Here is a 20,812-nt window from a genome sequence, read left to right on the forward strand (position 1 = left end):
GTGTGTGTGTGTGTGTGTGTGCCCTCCCACCCCTAACGGAGATTATATTTCCGCTTTATTGTTGGGAAGGGCGAGGCAGAGGAGGCGGCGGTAGGGGTGAGGCCTCCGCTCACTCACTCACTCTTTCTGTGTGTGTGTGTGTGTGTGTGTGTGTACTAGCCTCCCCCCCGTCAGACTCTTCCCCAGCCCCAGGTAAAAGGAGGTTTCCACACACCACCCTTGATTAGGGCAAAGCTTTATCTGCAGGAAGCGCTTTACCTGTAGGGAGAGCTTTATCTGCAGGAAGAGCTTTACCTGTAGGGAGAGCTTTATCTGCAGGAAGAGCTTTACCTGTAGGGAGAGCTTTATCTGCAGGAAGAGCTTTACCTGTAGGGAGAGCTTTATCTGCAGGAAGAGCTTTACCTGTAGGGAGAGCTTTATCTGCAGGAAGAGCTTTACCTGTAGGGAGAGCTTTATCTGCAGGAAGAGCTTTACCTGTAGGGAGAGCTTTATCTGCAGGAAGAGCTTTACCTGTAGGGAGAGCTTTATCTGCAGGAAGAGCTTTACCTGTAGGGAGAGCTTTATCTGCAGGAAGAGCTTTACCTGTAGGGAGAGCGTTACCTGCAGGAAGAGCTTTACCTGTAGGGAGAGCTTTATCTGTAGGGAGAGCTTTATGGGGAGCTTTATCTGCAGGAAGAGCTTTACCTGTAGGGAGAGCTTTATGGGGAGCTTTAGCTGCAGGAAGAGCTTTACCTCTAGGGAGAGCTTTACCTGAAGTTAATGATCTCATGGGCACAGGTTGTGTTAGTTCACCAGCAGGGACCGGGAGTCTTGCCTTATGTTACACAACCTGTCTTGACACATCCTAATGTCGAGGGTGTGGCCGGCATGTTTTAGTTCACAGGTGGATGGCAGGTGTTGGGTGGCAGGTGGACATGAAGTAGTGTGTTGGTAGACTTAACTAACAAAAAATGTGAAGGAATAAGGCAGGTGTGAGTCCGTCCTTCAAGGGAAAACTTATACAATACAGAGCGGATCATTTTGTCTGTCTGTCTGTACCGGGTGTAGAAGAAGACTCACCTTGAGTTTCTTTGGGTGGGTAAAGCTCAATCTCCCTCCAGTATATATCTCTCTGTTTTAAGTGCAAATCCTGAATAAATTATCACCGACCAAACTTGGAGCATTAGAGAGCATTTTATCGCTCCGAGTAATACAAGTTTACGACGCAGCAAACTACAGGTGTATGTGTTTTACTTTTACTCTTGTTTATACCGACTGTGAAATTCCCTTCCTCTGTGTCTGCTTAATGTTCCTGGGGGAGGGAAGACGGTGGGGAGGAGGTACAGCTACCTTAACGTCGACCCTGTATATAGCAGGAAAAGTGATGATGTTACTTAAAGCTTGTTAGTGAAGAAGGTACTTAGATACGTATAAGTAATAATTAAGTACCGAGGACACTTATTTAGGTAATGTTATCTCAGGTGTGATTTGTATTTACCTGTGAAACTCTTAAGACTCCTAACTTCATCCCGTTTTAAAAAAATTTCACTTAAAAAAAAATCAGAATACATTTGTTAATTAATAGTGGTTGTTTAAGCGTACTCCACCAGGTCACATTACACGGGCGGTGATACTAGATATGGCTGCATGTTAATTGTGGAAGGAGAGGGGAGGGGGGTGATGGCCCAGTGTTAGAGAATAGGGGGGTGGTGGAACCAGAGGGGCGATCTGGGACTAGTCGCTTCTATACCGGTAGTATTAGTAGTAGATGAGGGGTGATCTTCATGTGACCCGATATATAGATAGATATTTCCAACACCACACTGCCCACTACAAACGCGGCCCCTTCTGTGTGTAAGTGGAGGAAACACGATAGTGGGTCCTTACCTGTAGGAGGAGTAAGGTGAGTGAACGTGGTTAGTCTCTCGTTGCTCACCTGGTTGTGACCGCCTCGTGTTGGCTCACTTGGATGTCAGAGGCAGCGTGGGTGATAGAGCGGCCCGGCCCTCCACTCTGTCTGCTGTCACCACCACCACCACGAGCTGTCACCACCACCACGAGTTTCCACCACCACCACGAGCTGTCACCACCACCACGAGTTTCCACCACCACCACGAGCTGTCATCGCCACCACGAGTTTCCACCACCACCACCACGAGCAATCACCACCACCACGAGCAAGCACCACCACCACCACGAGCAATCACCACCACCACGAGCAATCACCACCACCACCACGAGCTGTCACCAGAATTGAAGTTAGGGTCGGGGTGGGGAAGGGGTGGGGGGGGGTATGGTACAAAATATTCTAATATGTAAAATTCATGTTATTACTTACATTGCTTATTCCACGGTATATATTTTATTTATTTATCGCCATCCAAGTCAGGTAGGTAGAGCGGTGGCTGATACAACGCTCGTCCTAAAGCTCACTAGTTCTCATCCGTGGCACCCTTAGTCCACCCATCTGTGAATGGGTCCCTACGTTCGTCTATACAAACCTCTTCGCGGTGAGTTTTGCGCGTAGGTTAATTTATTACGTTCCAGGGTGGGGTGGGGTAGGGTAGGGCAGGGTAGGGTAGGGTAGGGTAGGGTAGGGCAGGGCAGGGGAGGGTAGGGTAGGGTAGGGTAGGGTAGGGTAGGATGAGGTGGGGAGTGCGGGAACATAATACGGTGGAAAACCAATTAAGAGTGTAGGTAGGGAACCGTGTTTTGTTAAGTCGCTCGTGTACAGGTGGGCGCTCCTGTATTAATAGCTCCTCTGTATACAACTGCCTTCCTGGAAACCACAAAAGAAGCTTTTGGAAGATTAAGGATTATTTTCCGTCAATTTTATATAATTTGTGATGTGTGTTGTGTTGATGGTTACCTGGTGTTTACGTCACAACAAGTAATCCACACCAGCAGGTAAACGAGTAAAACGTGAAGAAATTAGTTTAAAAAGGGCAGATTACTCGTGAAGATCTTGGCTATACAAGACGACAGCTCCTGAAAAAGGCGCCTCGTGGGAATTATGTATTTCATTACGAGACGAGGACGCTTGAGGGTGTGGTGGAGACCCGAGCCACTTGACATTAAGTGTGTAAAAACCCTGAGGGGTTGAGGGTGTAACAGACGGTTCCCGGAAAGTGGACATTTGACCTCTTGAAGACCTCACGAGACTGTAAACATGTGGAGGAACCCGCCCTGGGACCCTTAACAAGGGCACTGTCTAGTTGATCCTTATTGGCCACACACACACACACACACACACACACACACACACTGCAGTTATTTGTGTGAGGGAGTTAATTTTCTCACCAAAATGAGGTAATATTTCTAAAGCATTGTGTGAAGACGCTCACTCCTGGAGGCGTAACCCTTCACCCTCCCTCCCTCCACACCCAGCCTTCTTCCCTCTCTCCACACCCTCCCCTCTTCCCTCTCTCCACACCCAGCCTTCTTCCCTCTCTCCACACCCTCCCCTCTTCCCTCTCTCCACACCCAGCCTTCTTCCCTCTCTCTACACCCTCCCCTCTTCACTCTCTCCACACCCAGCCTTCCTCCCTCTCTCTACACTCAACTTTTACGTCAAATGATCCTGTTTTGAGTTTTCTAACACCGTTCTTTACTCTGTGTGTGTGTGTGTGTGTGTGTGTGTGTGTGTGTGTGTGTGTGTGTGTGTGTGTGTGTGTGTGTGTGTGTGTGTGTGTGTGTGTGTGTGTGTGTGTGTGTGTGTGTGTGTGTGTGTGTGTGTGTGTGTGTGTGTGTGTGTGTGTGTGTGTGTGTGTGTGTGTGTGTGTGTGTGTGTGTGTGTGTGTGTGTGTGTGTGTAATAATACACACTGATCACCAAGTCTTAAGTTTTCTCACCAGACAACTTTATTAAATTTTTTAATTAAATTGTTGTTATAGGTTGTTCAGGCGGCCGGGATTATTAATTAAGTAACAACGTCTGGTCTTGGTGTGTGAGAGAGGAATAAGTTTTAACAAGGGTGATGAAGAGTTGGTCATACCTGTTTTAGTGTGTGTGTAGGGGGGGGGGTGTCGTCTGGTCAGGACAGCCACCTACTGGAGTTATTCTTAAAACCTCAGCGTGTTGTCTGAGGTCGTTCTCCCTATAGCTTTATGGCGGCGTTCTCAGAAGCCATGAGAGCCGTGTGGAGCCAGGGAGGTTTAGCCAGGGTTGGGAGACCAAACTCTCCTGGGTTAGGTCGGGTTGGGTTAGGTAAGGTTTGGTCGGGTTGGGTTAGGTTAGGTTACCTTTTGTCTTGTCCAGTAATCGTGTCTAGTAACGGTAGAGCCTCAGTGTTTTAATACAGTGTTATTTTATGAGTCGTCTCTCTCATCTTAACTTACAAGAAACCTTTGTGATCTCACGCACGGGCCAGGAACTCACTTGCGTGTTATGATTATACCGAAGAAGGCGGTGAAGGGGGAGGGACTTTATCTCTCTCTCCCCTAAATGTTTACTGTGTCGTCAGTCATAAGAAGCCAAAATGTGTGTTGTGGTGGAGGCGTCACTCATCCTCGCTGTCCAAGATCCTCACACACACACACACACACACACACACACACACACACACACACACACACACACACAGAGGTTGAGAACATTTGAGTGTGGTGTAGTATCAGGAGAGGTAGACCGTGTAGTGGGACAGGTACACCGTGTAGTGGGACAGGTACACCGTGTATCAGGAGAGGTACACCGTGTAGTGGGACAGGTACACCGTGTAGTGGGACAGGTACACCGTGTTGCAGGAGAGGTACACCGTGTAGTGGGACAGGTACACCGTGTAGTGGGACAGGTACACCGTGTTGCAGGAGAGGTACACCGTGTAGCAGGAGAGGCACACCGTGTAGTGGGACAGGTGTTGGTGTGTGTACCTGTGTGGTGGACAACTCCCAGGTAAGGGCGTCGGTTATTGAGTGGCAGAGTCTTCACATGCTGGCCACCCATATAATAGTTCGCCTTTAATACTCAACTAACTCCTAGTGTCGTCTGCTCAGTCCTGCTGCAGAAAACTCTCTCTTGGCTGCCGATTGTTGCACCTGTCGTGTGAGGACGGTTACATATTAGTTATTGTTGTATGGGGGGCGGTGGTGTGGTGTGGTGGCCAACAGCTCCTTACTTTCTTAATTATTTTGACTTGACACACTTTTTTGTACAAAAGGAAGTAGTGTGTCTGTTAGGTGATGCCCCCGGGCTGCCCAACTAACTGTCCCTCCTTCAGCACCTCATTACCCTAATAACAACCATATGGAGGTTTACTGTGTGTCGACCATGTCTTGGAGACCTGGTGCTGTGTGACGCTGTGGTCAGGACGGATTAATTCACGACTACCATGTGTGTCTCCTTCATCATGTGTTACCACTAGTGGTGTGGACTGGCTGCAACACGACCCCCTCCACCCTCTTATATTCCTCGTGTTGTTTCAGGAAGAGATGTTATAGACCTTACAGTGTGTTGTGAGTGTGACTGTGGCGGACGGGCGGCTACTGTGTTAGGGCCGGGTGGTGGCACTTGAATGAGCGGGTGGCCCGTGGCACGCAGGAGCCTGGGCCGTCCTGCTGCCGCTGGTGCTCCTCCTGCTGTGTTGCCATACGCCACCACCCGCCGCTCTCCTCTCTCTCTCTCAACATGGTGGATCCTGTACCTCTCCTCCCTTTCATTTAGTACATAATAAAGTTCCACTCCTCTATGTAGGAGCACTAAATGAGGGAGTGGAGGTGGGTGTTAGTGTGTGGCGGAGGTGTTATCCTTCACGTAATGTAACCCCCTCTATCCCGGCGGGGGGCAACGCGGGCGCCGCACAGCCACCTGCGCCTCCAGGTCAGGAGTGCCCAGCGCCACCACCCCGCACTCCGCCACGCGCCACCACACTGCCACCATCATCTCCACCACTACCGCCACCACCCCACCACCACCACCACCATCACATCACTACTAGTTATGGCGACCACTTTGGCTGTTGATCATGATGATGGAAAATACTTGGTGTTACCAGGACGGTAGAGGAGGATGGTGCCTCACTCCTCCAGTAACTGTGTCTCACTGTGCACTACATTATGAAGTGTATATAGTGATCCTTGTTGCAACACGTTGAATCTGTGCAAGAAATATATTGTTTTACCTCGTTGAGACTCCACACCGACCGTTTGTTTGGTAGTATTAGTGCGTGGTGACCCCCTCTACTACGTCACAGTGCCTCTACTCCCGCGCACTGGCTCAATACTTGTTCTAAATGTTTCATACTTTATACGCCGTCGACACTGATATGTTGTAGATATTAGTGCCAAGGAGAGCAGTACCTAGGAGAAACAGAGGTAGTACTTGTTGCTCCCGCGGCTGCCGGTGTTTGTCTTCTTGTGGTCGGCGACGCTGCCCACCACACTACCACACTACCACACACCCGCTGCTCAAGTGGCACTCCACACGCCACACCAGCGTCATCTCCACGAGGAGCACCTCTCCCCAGCTGCGTCATTATCTAACTGAGCCAGAACATCCAAGTTGTTCACTACTACGTGCAAGTCTGGACTAAGAAGGCCGGAGGAGCGACTGCACCTTGGCAACAGTGAAGGAATCGCTCCTGAGGGTGGGATGCGGAGTGGCGTCGGAGAGGTTGGTGGTGAGGTGTTGGCGAGTGTTGTAATGTGACTGTCGTCGTGGCGCGCGCCTCCCGTGTCTTGTGTAAGGAACCACTTGTTGTGTGTGACGCGTGCTGGCGGCGTGTGTGTGTCGCTCCGCCAGTCTCCACACGGTGTATTGTGTACTGCTGCCGTGAAGTGTTGGTGACTCGTGAACGATCACTTGGTGTACTGTACTGTTCACACACCCAGTCACTTGTGCTATTATATACGTGTATAGTGACTAGTGAACTTATCCACTATATGTTTCTTGTAGGTCCATTATGTATTTGTATGTATAGGTGTATAAAACGCTATACATACATACATACATACATACAGTGTTTAATTAAATGTAAGAGGTGAATTTGGTGAAGTGTTTCTGGTGCTGTGAGACACTGCAGGTCGGCGGCAATAGTGCTAATGAGGATAACTTGGTCAAGAGGCCCCGTGATGCTAAGTTATGGCGGTCATTAGGGGACTAGGTCAGGGGGGTACTAGGGGACTGGGTCAGGGGGGTATTTGGGGGCGTGTCACTGTCAAATTAGGGACTAAGTGAGGGCTGGTATGGGCTGTCGAGGAGCCACTGGGGACTAGGTCACGGAGAGGAGACACTAGGAGACTAGGTCAAGGGGAGACACTAGGAGACAAGGTTAAGGGGAGACACTAGGAGACTAGGTTAAGGGGAGGAGACACTAGGGGAGTAAGTCACAATAGGAGATTAGGTCAAAGGGAGGAGACTTGTGTGTCTTGTTGGTTTGTGTGGTAGTGTGTATCGCTTGTGGTAGGTTATGGTAAGAGTGAGTGAGAGGGAAGGGAGGAAGGAGGAGGAGAGCATGGTCTTCCCCTCACACCAAAACTACGTCACGTAACCCTCACTGTCTACACTACATTATTGAACATGGCCAACAGCGAGGCCTCTGGCTTTCAAGGAATGAAGCGGCGGCGTACGCGTTGCATCATCATTGGCGGTGTGTGTGGTGGAGAATGTATGAAAGAGGAGAAGGGATCGTATTAATGTATGGAAGCACGGGTGAGGGAGAGAGGCCATCGTAGTGTGGGAGGGAGGGAAGGGGACCATGTGGAGGGCAGGAGGGATGGTAGGGGTATTGAGGTGAGTGGAGGAAGGAAGGAAGGGGTTAACAGGCTGGCCACACACTCTCCATTGTTCCTGGTGTTCACTGCAGGACACTCGCCCGGCTTTAACGCAGCCAAAGGGGGAACTGGTGGAGAGGGTTAGATAATGTGGGACGCCGAGTGTGAGTGAGCGGCTTACACGACACACACACACACACACACACACACACACACACACACACACATACATGTACCCATCTACGGCTGTCGTAATGGTGTGTTGTGTGGTCGAGCTACAGCAGGTGGTGACGGTCGCAACAGGTGTGCGTGAGTGCTTCTGGGTGTCCTGTCACACACACACACACACACACACACACACACACACACACACACACAGACGTATAATTCTCTCTATATATTTTCAGATTAACCTAAAAAGTATCGTTCCTGCAGGTGTCCGTCAGGTGTGCCGATCGCTGAGGAAAAAAAATAGGTTTTGCTTTGGCATAATTGGCGGGTGTCGATTGTCGCCGTATTGTTCTGGGGGAGGGGTGAGGGGGTGGGGGCAGTGCACTCATGGTTATTCGGCCAACAGAATTATTACTGTTCAATTTTGGGCCAGAATTCCCTCGACACTTTTGATAACGTCTGGATATTGACTTTTGTGGGTCGTGTTTGTCATTTGTTTATATCTGGTGTAAATAACGCCTGACTAACAACACACACACACTATAATACTAAGCAAAATTTGAAAATAAATGTTAACTCTCCAATAGATGGTGCCAGATAATGTCCAGGGATATTTTTTTACGTAAATGCACATAATAATAATATTAATAATAATAATAATAATAATAATAATAATAATAATAATAATAATAATAATAATAATGATAATAATAATAATATTAATAATAATAATAATAATAATAGCAATAATATTAATAATAATAATAATAATAATAATAATAATAATAATAATTATATTAATAATAATAATAATAATAATAATTATATTAATAATAATAATAATAATACTTCACACCGTAATCAGTTGGAGCTGTGAAACTCCCAGGTGTGTGTGTGTGTGTGTGTGTGTGTACATTAATGTGTCGGTGGCGGACTTAACAGGTTTACGCCCTCAGTATCGGGATATTAGAATCCATTAAATCTCACCATAATCGTGTTTATTGCCTTACTGCGGTTATTAATACTGTACCGCCTTCACTATCACCACCCACCGCTACCACCACCCACCTCTACCACCCACCTCTACCACCACCCACCTCTACCACCACCCACCTCTACCACCACCCACCGCTACCACCTCACCCACTCCTACCACCTGCCACCCACTGCTACTACTCACCCACCCCTACCACCCACCTCTACCACACCACCTACCTCTACCACCACCCACCCCTACCACCACCCAACGCTACCACACCACCCATCTCTACCACTGCCCACCTCTACCACCACCCACCACAGCCACCACCCACCTCTACCACCACCACCCACCGCTACCACCACCCACCGCTACCACCACCCACCGCTACCACCACACCCACCGCTACCAACTCCCCACGCCACCACCCACCCTGGCCTCACCTCCTCACCCACCTCTACCACCACCCACCGCTACCACCACCCACCTCTTCTACCACACCACCTCACCAACCGCTACCACCACCCACCTCTACCACCACCACCAACCGCTACCACCACCCACCTCTATTACCACCCACTACTACTCACACTACTATCACAACCCACCGCCAACACCATTACCACCACCACCACCCACCTACAACTGCCTCCCACTCCCTACCACCACCCACCACTACCACTACCACCCACCACCACCACCAACCGCCACCACCACCCACCCTATTACCACCCACTACCACACCACTACCTCATCAAACCCACCGCCAACACCATTACCACCCATCACCACCCACCTACAACTACCACCTACCCCTACCACCACCCACCTACAACTACCACCTACCCCTACCACCACCCACCTACAACTACCACCTACCCCTACCACCACCCACCTACAACTACCACCTACCCCTACCACCACCTACCCCTACCACCACCTACCCCTACCACCACCCACCGCTACCACTACCACCTACCAGCCACGACCTGATTAAACCTTGAAGTATGTGTCTGTAGGTGTCTTTGTTTACAAGTGTGTGGAGGTGGTGGTGGTAGGGCTCCCAGGCTAGTAGGAACAACCATTATGTGGCCACACTAGTAGGAACAACCATTAAGTGGCCACTAGTAGGAATAACCATTAAGTGGCCACTAGTAGGAATAACCATTATGTGGCCACACTAATAGGAACAACCATTTCGTGGCCACACTAGTGGGAACAACCATTACGTGGCCACACGGACCATTACGTGGCCACACTGGTGACTATAACCACCCACCACCACAATTATCAGTCATCAGCATCACCTGTCACCTGGTTAATTAATGTTTAATACCTTCGTGTTGTCCCGGACTGTTGGCACACACACAGGTGCTTGGCGTTGAATGTTGAAAGAAAACTGTGTGTGTGTGTGTGTGTGTGTGTGTGTGTGTGTGTGTGTGTGTGTGTGTGTGTGTGTCGATTATGGTGAGTTATTAGTACACTGATATTAAATAGTGTTTTGTTTAATTATAATTGGGCTGACAGTGATAGGGTGCCATATTTTACCTGTTGGTTAGGTTACATTAGGTTGGCTTTGGTTAGGTTAGGTTAGGTTAAGAGTGGTTGGGTCAGGTAAGGTTTTGTTGGACCTGATTTTGTTAGGTTAGTCTTCTATGTAAACAGTTCAAGTTGATTATTATTGCTGCTGTTGTTTTCTTGTTTCTGCATTCATATTCCTGTACGTGTGTGTGTGTGTGTGTGTTTGTGTGTGTGTGTGTGTGTGTGTCTGTGTGTCTGTCTGTCTGTCTGTCTGTCTGGTACGGTACATGATTATCTCATCCCCCTCCCCTTTGTGTTGTACCCCTCCCCCTACCCCCCCCTCCCCTACCCCCCATCGGTCGTGTGTTTGATCTGAGAGCATCAATTAGACTCGAGGTATTATTATATTATTTTATTATTTGGTCGTGGCGTCGGTCGTGGGCTTCTGGTTATTGGTGGACAAATCTGTGTTAATCACATCTGGGGACTCATCTGGCTGTATGGGGGAGGGAGAGGTGAGGGGGAAGGAAGGAGGGGGAGATGTGGGAGGGGTGAGGGAAGGAAGGAGGGAGAGGTGAGGGAGGGAGGTGAAATATAATTAACACGTTCTAACTTAATTTAGCAAGGCGCCTACCTGTACTGGGCGCCATTTTAAGTGTGGCGCAATGTTTGATCTTATTTAAAAGTTGGTAATTAAGTGGAGACGTGTCAAGGGTAGTTAGGAGGACGGGGTAGGGGGGGGTGTGTTAAGGGATAGTGGAGGGTGGGGGAGAAACACACACACACACACACACACACACACACACACACACACACACACACTATTTAGGAATTGACGATAAAAATAGTTTAGTAATTCATCGTACAAGACGGTAAACAATATATACACTATTTGGATCGTGTTAAACCAGCCATTTTTGGAGACTGGAAACTGTGAAAGTCGTAAACCTGCGATATTTTATTTTATTTGTATTTATTTTTGATCTGAAATATTTTAGATTGGGATGCAGAGGAAACGGTGTGGGTGGAAAGTGTGTGTGGATGTCATTAAGGGGAGTAGTGGAGTGGATGTCATTAAGGGGAGTAGTGGAGTGTGGATGTCATTAAGGGGAGTAGTGGAGTGGATGTCATTAAGGGGAGTAGTGGAGTGGATGTCATTAAGGGGAGTAGTGGAGTGTGGATATCATTAAGTAGTGGAGTGTGGATGTGATTAAGGGGAGTAGTGTTGTGTGGATGTGATTAAGGGGAGGGTGTGGATGCTAAGGAGAAGAGGAGTGGATGTCATTAAGGGGAGTAGTGGAGTGTGGATGTCATTAAGGGGTAGATGATGTGTGGATGTCACAAGGGGAGTAGTGGAGTGATGTTGTGAGGGGTAGGTAGGTAAGGCACCTCACCCACACACTCCACCACACTCCCGCTGATACCCACATTACCACCGTGATTATGAGATATCTATTCAACCCCTCTCCCCTCACCCTACCCTCTCCCCCTCACCCTACCCCCCTCTCCCTCACCCTACCCCCTCCCCCACCCTACCCCCTCTCCCCCTCACCCTCCCCCCTCTCCCCTCTCTCCCTCTCCCCTCATCCATCCCCCTACCCCCATCACCCCACACTTCACGGTCTGGGTGATATGATGATGAATTCACCAGGATGATTGTCAGTGATTCAAGCGAGCGTATCATCATCTTGGGGGAGCCGATGATGAGGGTGGTGGTTTAGAGAGAGAGTTATGCTGGTCTTGTCCTGTTAACTAAATACGTCTACTTAACACCAATTATGTGACAAAATTAACCTATGCACAACAACTTCTAAATTGCAATCCCTCTCTTTATGTGTGTGTGTTTGTGTGCTTTGTGTGTGTGTGTGTGTGTGTGCTTGCGTGTGTTTGTGTGCTTGCGTGTTTGTGTGCTTGCGTGTGTTTGTGTGCTTGCGTGTGTTTGTGTGCTTGTGTGTGCTGGGCCTCCTCGCAGATGAGAGAGACGGTGGGTGATGCTGGTCAAACGTTTGGTAGATTAAGGTCTTAACCCAGGAACTAATTAATTTAATTTGAGGGGCGAGTTGACGGCCGTATGGTGGTAATCTGATTAGTGTGGGGAAGACGATTTAACTCGATCCCTCCCTCCACACTCCTCTTCTTCATTCTACTTTCTTTTTTCCTCCCTTCCTCCTCTTCATTCTGCTCTTTAGCCTCTTCTTCCTCCTCCTCTTTCTATTCTTCTTTTTCCTTTCCTTCTTCGTTTTACTGTTCCTACTCCTCTCCTTCCTCCTCCTCGTGTTCATGACCCCTACTACTGGTTTACATTAGGGCCGTAATATGACCTTAAGTGCCTCTCTTATTATATGTGGCACCTGTCTCACCTGCTGGCCCTGACCCACTTACCTGTGTTTTTTAATGAGGTTGTTGTTGCCTTGTGGGTTATGATGGTGTCGTGGGTTAATGTGGGTTACAGTGATGCCATGGGTTATGGGGAGATACATAAGCCCTGGATACAGTGTCGGAATACATGACCCCGGGATACAGTGTCAGGGAGATACATAACCCCGGGATACAGTGTCAGGGAGCAGTGCCGCCAGGGTATTGTAGAGGTGACAGTGAAGGGCCCAGAGGTGTGGCTGGTGTCTTGTGGCGAGAACCTTGTTGGTCTTCAGGTGTTGGTCACGATAGGCGGCGACTCTCAGCTCAAAGTTGTCTTGAGCTCAGAACACAGCATCATCTTCGAGCTTAATGAGCAGAGTGTTAGCGTTGATCTCAGAACCCAGCTGTGGCAATGCGCGAGAGACAACAGCTTGTGTGGATATTACGACCTGATCACATTACGATATTGACGTGTGTGTGTGTGTGTGTGTGTGTGTGTGTGTGTGTGTGTGTGTGTGTGTGTGTGTGTGTGTGTGTGTGTGTGTGTGATTATATAAAGGTGGATAATTGTTTACTGCTGGGATTAAGTGTACATAATTATATGTACATTTGTTGTGATTAGATGTGATTCGTAATTAAATATCAACAACTTTGGAGAGATTAGTTAATTAGTTATGGTTCCCATTTAGATATCCCCCCCCCCCCCCCCCCTTCCTCTCCTCTCTCTCTCTCTCTTTTCTCCCTCTTTTATCTCTCCTCACTCTGTTCCTCCATTTCTCCTCACCACCATTTATTTCCGTCTCTCGATTCCCCTTGCCTCTTCCTCTTACCTCCTCCTCCTCCTCCTCATCTCTCTTACCTCCTCCCCTTCCTCCTCGGCGGCTGCTTTATCTGCCTCCGTTTCCTCTTATACGACTTGGCTGAGTCTGGTGGGTGTAGCCTCACCTCCCCTCACTTTCTCTCACCTCCCCTACCCTGGCACCCCCTACACCTACTCTCACATCCCCTCATCCCCTGCACCCCTCCCTCGCCTCTCACAACCTCTCCCTTGAGGCCTGGAGTGAGGGAGACACGTCCAACCCCTTGAGGGCTGACCTTGGCCCTCTCCCTGTACACATTTCTTGTCGTGTTAGGACTACTCTCCCAGGCTCAATCTCTCTCACTCCCTCTCCTGCCCTCCTCCCCGGCCCTCCCTCCCTCCCTCCCCGGCCCTCCCTTCCCCGGCCCTCCCCTCCCCCCGGCCCTCCCTCCCCGGCCCTCCCTCCCCGGCCCCTCCCTCCCTCCCCCTGCCCTCCCTCCCTCCCCCCCCCTCCCCCTCCCTCCCCTCCCCGGCCCTCCCTCCTCCCTCCCCGGCCCTCCCTCCCCCGGCCCTCCCTCCCTCCCCGGCCCTCCCTCCCTCCCTCCGGCCCTCCCTCCCTCCCCGGCCCTCCCTCCCTCCCCGGCCTCTCCTCCTGCCCTCTCTCCTCCTGCCACTCTCACTCCTGGTCACACGTCACAGACACTTTCCACTCTCCCCTCTCCCCCTCTCACTCCTGATCACTCTCTGCACACACACACACACACACACACACACACACACTCTCTCACTCTCACTCTTCTGCTCTCCTCTCACACTCCCCTTCTTCCCTCTCACCACTCATCCTCCCTCTCCTCTGGTATATAGATCCCGTGTTAGCCAGGACATAGATATATACTCAACAGTCAGTCACCAAGAAGAGTGGGTGATGTGTGAAGCACCATTAGAGTTGTCACGTGGAGCATCATTATAGGGCAGCAGCTACTGTAAGACGCGCCATAACACGTGTTTCCTCCCGCCACAGTTTGATAGTTTAGCTCTGTGGTGGTGGTGCTCTTTCCCAGCCACTCTGATAAAATTATTACTTTTTCTCAAACTTTGGGCTGTTTTTATGCTGGTTTTTCTTCTTATTTTTTCCGAAACTTTGGATTTTTTTCCCCGAGCGTTGACCAAATATTATTTTTCGAGACTTTCGGACAATTTGTATTTTTTTTCATTTTAGAAACTCCAGGAATAATTTACTTTTTTTTTTAAACGTTTGGGAAAAAATACCACGTCTTCTAAAAGGTTATTTTTTAAACTACGAGAAAAATAGTTATCTATTGTACGTAGTAATACCTGGGAACATAAGAGGTTATTGAATTGTATGTAGCAGCAGTCTGGTAACTCTCGCCATGAATGACCTGACATGCTGGCTTAAGGTCAGGGGTCACCACCTGCCTGTGTGGGGGGGCTCTTGAGGTAGGCCTGGGGCAAGAGGTAAGGAGGAGGAGGAGGAGGCAGCCACTTAAGAAAAGTAAGAGAAGATGAGTGCGTGGTGAGGAGCCCTTCAGACGTGGCTCACACACCACCACACACACACACCACCACACACACACACACACACACACACACACACACACACACACCACAACCACCACCACCCCCACCACCACCCACCACCACCACCACCACCACCACCACCACCACCACCACCACACCACCACCACACACCACACCACCACCACCACCACCACCACCACCACCACCACCACCACCACCACCACCACCACCACCACCAACCACAACCACCACCACACACACACACACACACACACACACACACACACACACACACACACACACACACCACACACACACACACACACACCACCACCACACACACACACCACCACACACACACACACACACACACCACACACACACACACCACCACCACCACCACCACCACCACACCACCACCACCACCACCACCACCACCACCCACCAACACCACCACACCACACCACCCACACACACACACACACACACACACACACACACACACACACACACACACACACACACACACACACCACACCAACCACACCACCACCACCACCACCACCACCACCACCACACACACACACACACACACACACACACACACACACACACACACACACACACACACACACACACACACACACACACACACACACACACACCACACCACACACACACACACACACACACACACACACACACACACACACACACACACACACACACACACACACACACACCACCACACACACCACCACACACACCACCACACACACACACACACACACACACACACACACACACACACACACACACACACACACACACACACACACACACACACACACACACATTTAAAAGACTCTCTGGCACTCACTGTCTCTCAGCTACCCACACAGTCTTTCAGCCTCATTAAGACTCCCAGTCACATTGAGAGTCTCGGCTCACCTGGGGGGGAATGTTACACCGTAGTTCAGGTAATTACCTTTAATTAGGGGAATTGGCGCCGGTATGACATTATTATATTGTTTGGGGAAGTTGGCAAATTATTAATTGCAGGTCTCCAACCCTAACCTAACCCTAACCTAACTTCTTCTCATTATTTTTGAAACAAGAATTATAATTAAAGTCTTCGTTCGTAAATGAGGATACTCTCTCTCTCTCTCTCTCTCTCTCTCTCTCTCTCTCTCTCTCTCTCTCTCTCTCTCTCTCAAGACCATTGTGGTAGTCTGTGTTTTTCTGTGAGCGTCGATCGGTAATGAGAGGTTTATTGTTACGGTTTTTACTGTATTTCTTTGTGAATTCGGGCACTGTGGTGGGTCTTGTTGAGAGAGAGAGAGAGAGAGAGAGAGAGAAAAGAGTCGTCATCAGGATCCACCGTTCTCATCTGTTATTTTTTTTCTCTACATATCAAAGGCGCTCATCAAAGGTATGGCCCCTCTCTCTCTTGGTGTTTCCCTCTTCCTCTTCCTCCTCCTGCTCTTCCTCCTCCTGCTCTTCCTCCTCCTCCTCCTCCTCCCTCCTCCTCCTCCTCCTCCTCCTTCCTGCTGGGGGTAATGGTGATGGTGTAGGTCGCTCTCAGCTATCTCTACCACCATCACTATCATCACTGCCTCGTCTGGTACTTTCTTCTCCTCCACCCCCCACACCTACTCTACGTACCTCCGCCTCAACGGGTAATCAGTCCGTATGTTCGTGTCGAGATATTGAACCAAACTCCTCTCCCATCACCCCTCCCTATATTCTTCCTCCCATCCCCCTTCACATCACTCCACCTCCCCCTCTCCCATCACTCCCCCCTCCCATCACCCCACTCCCTATATTCTTCCTCCCATCCCCTTCCCACATCACTCCACCTCCCCCCTCCATCACTCAACCCCCCTATCTCCCATCCCATTCCCCCATCCTACTCACCAAATGCCGAAGTCCGTCACTAGAATCATAATATTTACAGCATCAACCCCAAGAATAGAAATTTTCACCTTTACGCCAATTTGAGATTAGGAATGGACCCGAAAGAAGTTGTTGAGTCAGGAAGACGTGTATAAGGCTGACGACTCATCCTCCAGAAATTGTTGAACTCGTCATTGGGATTCCATCATGTTACAGGAAGCCAAATGATAGAGTTTTCTGTAGAGTTCGTGATGGGAGAGAGAGAGAGAGAGAGCACAAAAGCCGAATAAATCAACACTCGGGCGTAACACCTCGCACCTGTATTATGAGATTACTTGTTTCCGGGAAATAGTTGGTGTGTTGGGGTTGGTCTTTGTCTCTTTTTCGTCCTTGGGCGGGCGGACGGACTGGCTGGGTGGGTGGGCGGACTGGGTGGGTGGGCGGGCTGGCTGGGTGGGTGGGCAGGCTGGCTGGGTGGGTGTGCGAGCGGACTGGCTGGTGTGGGCCTTACTGACTGGCTGGTGAGTGGGCGGGCTGGTGGGTGGGTGGGCAGGCTGGCTGGTGGGTGGGAGGTGTGATTTATCATTGAACTACCAACACCACTGAGCTCTGGACTATTTAATACTGTTACTATTATTATTTTTTATTTCAACCCCTGAATATGAGAGAGAGAGGATTTGTGAAGGAGTGTGTGTGTGTGTGTGTGTGTGTGTGTGTGTGTGTGTGTGTGTGTGTGTGTGTGTGTGTGTGCGTGCGTGTGTGTGTGTGGCGTAAGCCTGGGGTATCCACTGATCCACCACGTCATCCACAATGTATGTCTGCTGCTGTGTTGCTCCACCGAGGCAGGGGGACACGCTCCTCCTCACCACACTCGCCCTCACTTCACTTTACCAGAACTAACTCTCACTTGCTCCTTTTAGCCACCTCTCCCAACCTCACCCATCGCCCTCACCCACCACCCCCAACCTCACCTTCCCTAACCTCACCCACCACTCTCACCCACAGCCCTACCCACAGCCCTACTCCACCGCCCTCCCACCGCTCCTCACCCACTGTTCACACCACTCCTCCTCACCCACCGCCCTCACCCACCGTTCTCACCCACCGCCCTCACCCACCGTTCTCACCCACCGCCCTCACCCACCCAACCTCACCCACCCAACCTCACCCACTTCTCACCCACCACCCTCACCCACCACTCTCACCCACCCAACCTCACCCACTGCTCACCACCACCCTCACCCACCACTACCCACCGCCCACCCCACAAACTCGACACATGATATACACTTTTCTTTTTCGTCCCGATGCAGTAGTGGTGCAGTGACCTTGATCCTTGTGAGAGAGAGAGAGAGAGAGAGAGAGAGAGAGAGAGAGAGAGTAGAAGGGTGTGACGTAAGGAGGGGGTAGAAGGGTGTGACGTAAGGAGGGGTGGAGGTTGAGCCTGCGATTACATGTGAGGAGAAAAAACAAAGAAAGGGAGCACGGAGGGAGAAGGGCGAACGGGTGAGACAATAAGGGAGAGGGAGGGAGGGTGAGAATGAGACCGAGCCATTCACGGAGGGGAGGGAGATGTTGTGGAGGGCGTGGCACCCCTCCCCCACCCCGGCCCAACTTTCTTGTCTGTTCAATAATTGTCTTTCCACCACCACCACCCACCCTGCTCTCTTTAATGACGGTAATAAAGATGAATTACTTTGATAAGAAATGAATCGGTTGTCTTGAGTCTGATTTGGAAAACGCGCGCACCCACAGACAGACTGACAGACAGACAGACAGACAGACAGACAGACAGACAGACAGACAGCGAGAGAGAATGTCATTATCGTCAATTGTACTGGTGGTCCCAGTAATGTCTCCAGGAGAAATAATAGAGATTTAGAGAAGTTAATCCCGAGATTCCCTGAGTGTGGAGTACCGGGGTTGATGTTAACTTACTGGGGTTACCGGGGGAAGGTGTTAACTTACCGGGAAGGTTTAATCATCAGTTACTGGGAAGGTGTTAACTTACTGGGGTTACTGGGGAAGGTGTTAATTTACTGGGGTTACCGGGGAAGGTGTTAATTTATTGGGGTTACCGGTTGATGTTAACTTACTAGTTACGGGGAAAGTGTTAACTTACTGGGGTTACCGGGGAATGTTAATTTAGGGGTTACCGGGGTTGATGTTAACTTACTGGGGTTACCGGGGAAAGTGTTAACTTACTGGGGTTACCGAATGTTAACTACTGAGTTACCGGGGAAGTTGTTAACTTACTTGGGTTACCGGGGTTGATGTTAACTTACTGGGGTTACTGGGGAAAGTGTTAACTTACTGGGGTTACCGGGGAAGGTGTTAACTTACTGGGGTTACCGGGGAAGGTGTTAACTTACTGGGGTTGGGGAAGGTGTTAACTTACTGGGGTTACTGGGAAAGTGTTAACTTACGGGGTTACTGGGGAAGGTGTTAACTTACTGGGGTTACTGGGGAAGGTGTTAACTTACTGGGGTTACCGGGGAAGGTGTTAACTTACTGGGGTTACCGGGGAAGGTGTTAACTTACTGGGGTTACTGGGTTGATGTTAACTTACTGGGGTTACCGGGGAAGGTGTTAACTTACTGGGGTTACTGAAAGGTGTTAACTTACTGGGGTTACCGGGGAAGGTGTTAACTTACTGTGGTTACCGGGGAAGGTGTTAACTTACTGGGGTTACTGGGTTGATGTTAATCAACGGGGTTAGAAGGTGTTAACTTACTGGGGTTACTGGGGTGGTGGTGGTGGTGTATATGCCGTGTTAACCACCAGTACATTACCGGGAGTCTCTGCTCTACCGGGGAGATATACGTTCAAATTTTGGTGTGTTGTGAATGACATGTGTGGAGGTGGCAGATGTGTGTGTGTGTGTGTGTGTGTGTGTGTGTGTGTGTGATAACATTAGCTAGTGGGTATGGTAATGAGACTAGCCTGGGGCACATATCATCCCCCCTCTACAACTACCCTCCTCACCCCTCCTACCCTCCCCTTTCTCTATCACCCTTCCTCCCCCTTCCTGCCTTTGGTAAGGTAGGTCAGGTGGCAGTGAGGCGGGTCGTATTTATTACCTGTTCTCACCTCTCCGTCGCCTCACTGACCGAGGATATGATTAATTCACATCATTTATATTCACGCTGTTTGTTTGTGTCTATCTGAGAGAGAGTTGATCGCCTGTACTAACGATCATTCATGTCACGGGGAATAGTTTTTTATAACACGAAAACTTTTACTGTTAATTATTGTTGGGAAATTTATGTGTTTAAAATGATGACGTCACCTGATTAATGATGGCGTCACCTGATTAATGATGACGTCACCTGATTAAATTGTCTCACCTGATGGCTTTGAAGTTTAATACAGCAGCGTTTATTGTGGCTGGGGAGGGAGGTAGAAGACTGTGAGGTAAGGAGGAGGGAGGAGGAAGGAGGGAGGGAGGTAGAAGACTGTGAGGTAAGGAGGGAGGGAGGTAAGACTGTGAGGTAGGGGAGGGAGAGCCTGCGATGAGATGTGAGAAGAACAAATAAAGGATAAAATGATGGAGCTAAAAATTACTGAGAGCTCCCTTTATGAAATACTGTACAGGTTTATTGTTAGCCCTCTCGTCGCTGCAGGAGGGTATAACATTACACACACACACACCTGTTGGTATTAGGCACAGGTGTGGGTATTGGAACAGAGTGTGAAGTGTCCCAGATAATGGTGTAAAGATTTCTTTAACCCAATTTTCGGTTTTCTATTCGTGAATTACGGAGAGTAGTGTGTGTGTGTGTGTGTGTGTGTGTGTGTGTGTGTGTGTGTGTGTGTGTGTGTGTGTGTGTGTGTGTGTGTGTGTGTGTGTGTGTGTGTGTGTGT

At 49.6% G+C, this 20,812-nt stretch overlaps 1 protein-coding gene across 1 annotated transcript; it reads right to left on the minus strand.

Moving 5' to 3' along the window:
- Window positions 1-223: 223 nt before the first annotated feature.
- LOC121854420 (fibrous sheath CABYR-binding protein-like) lies at window positions 224-769 on the minus strand. Its single transcript, XM_042349091.1, has one exon. The coding sequence runs from the start codon at window positions 767-769 to the stop codon at window positions 224-226; it is 546 nt and encodes a 181-aa protein (XP_042205025.1).
- Window positions 770-20,812: the final 20,043 nt, after the last annotated feature.

Source organism: Homarus americanus, unplaced genomic scaffold (genome assembly GCF_018991925.1).
Source record: "Homarus americanus isolate GMGI-L3 unplaced genomic scaffold, GMGI_Hamer_2.0 scaffold54443, whole genome shotgun sequence".
NCBI classification, from domain to species: domain Eukaryota; kingdom Metazoa; phylum Arthropoda; class Malacostraca; order Decapoda; family Nephropidae; genus Homarus; species Homarus americanus.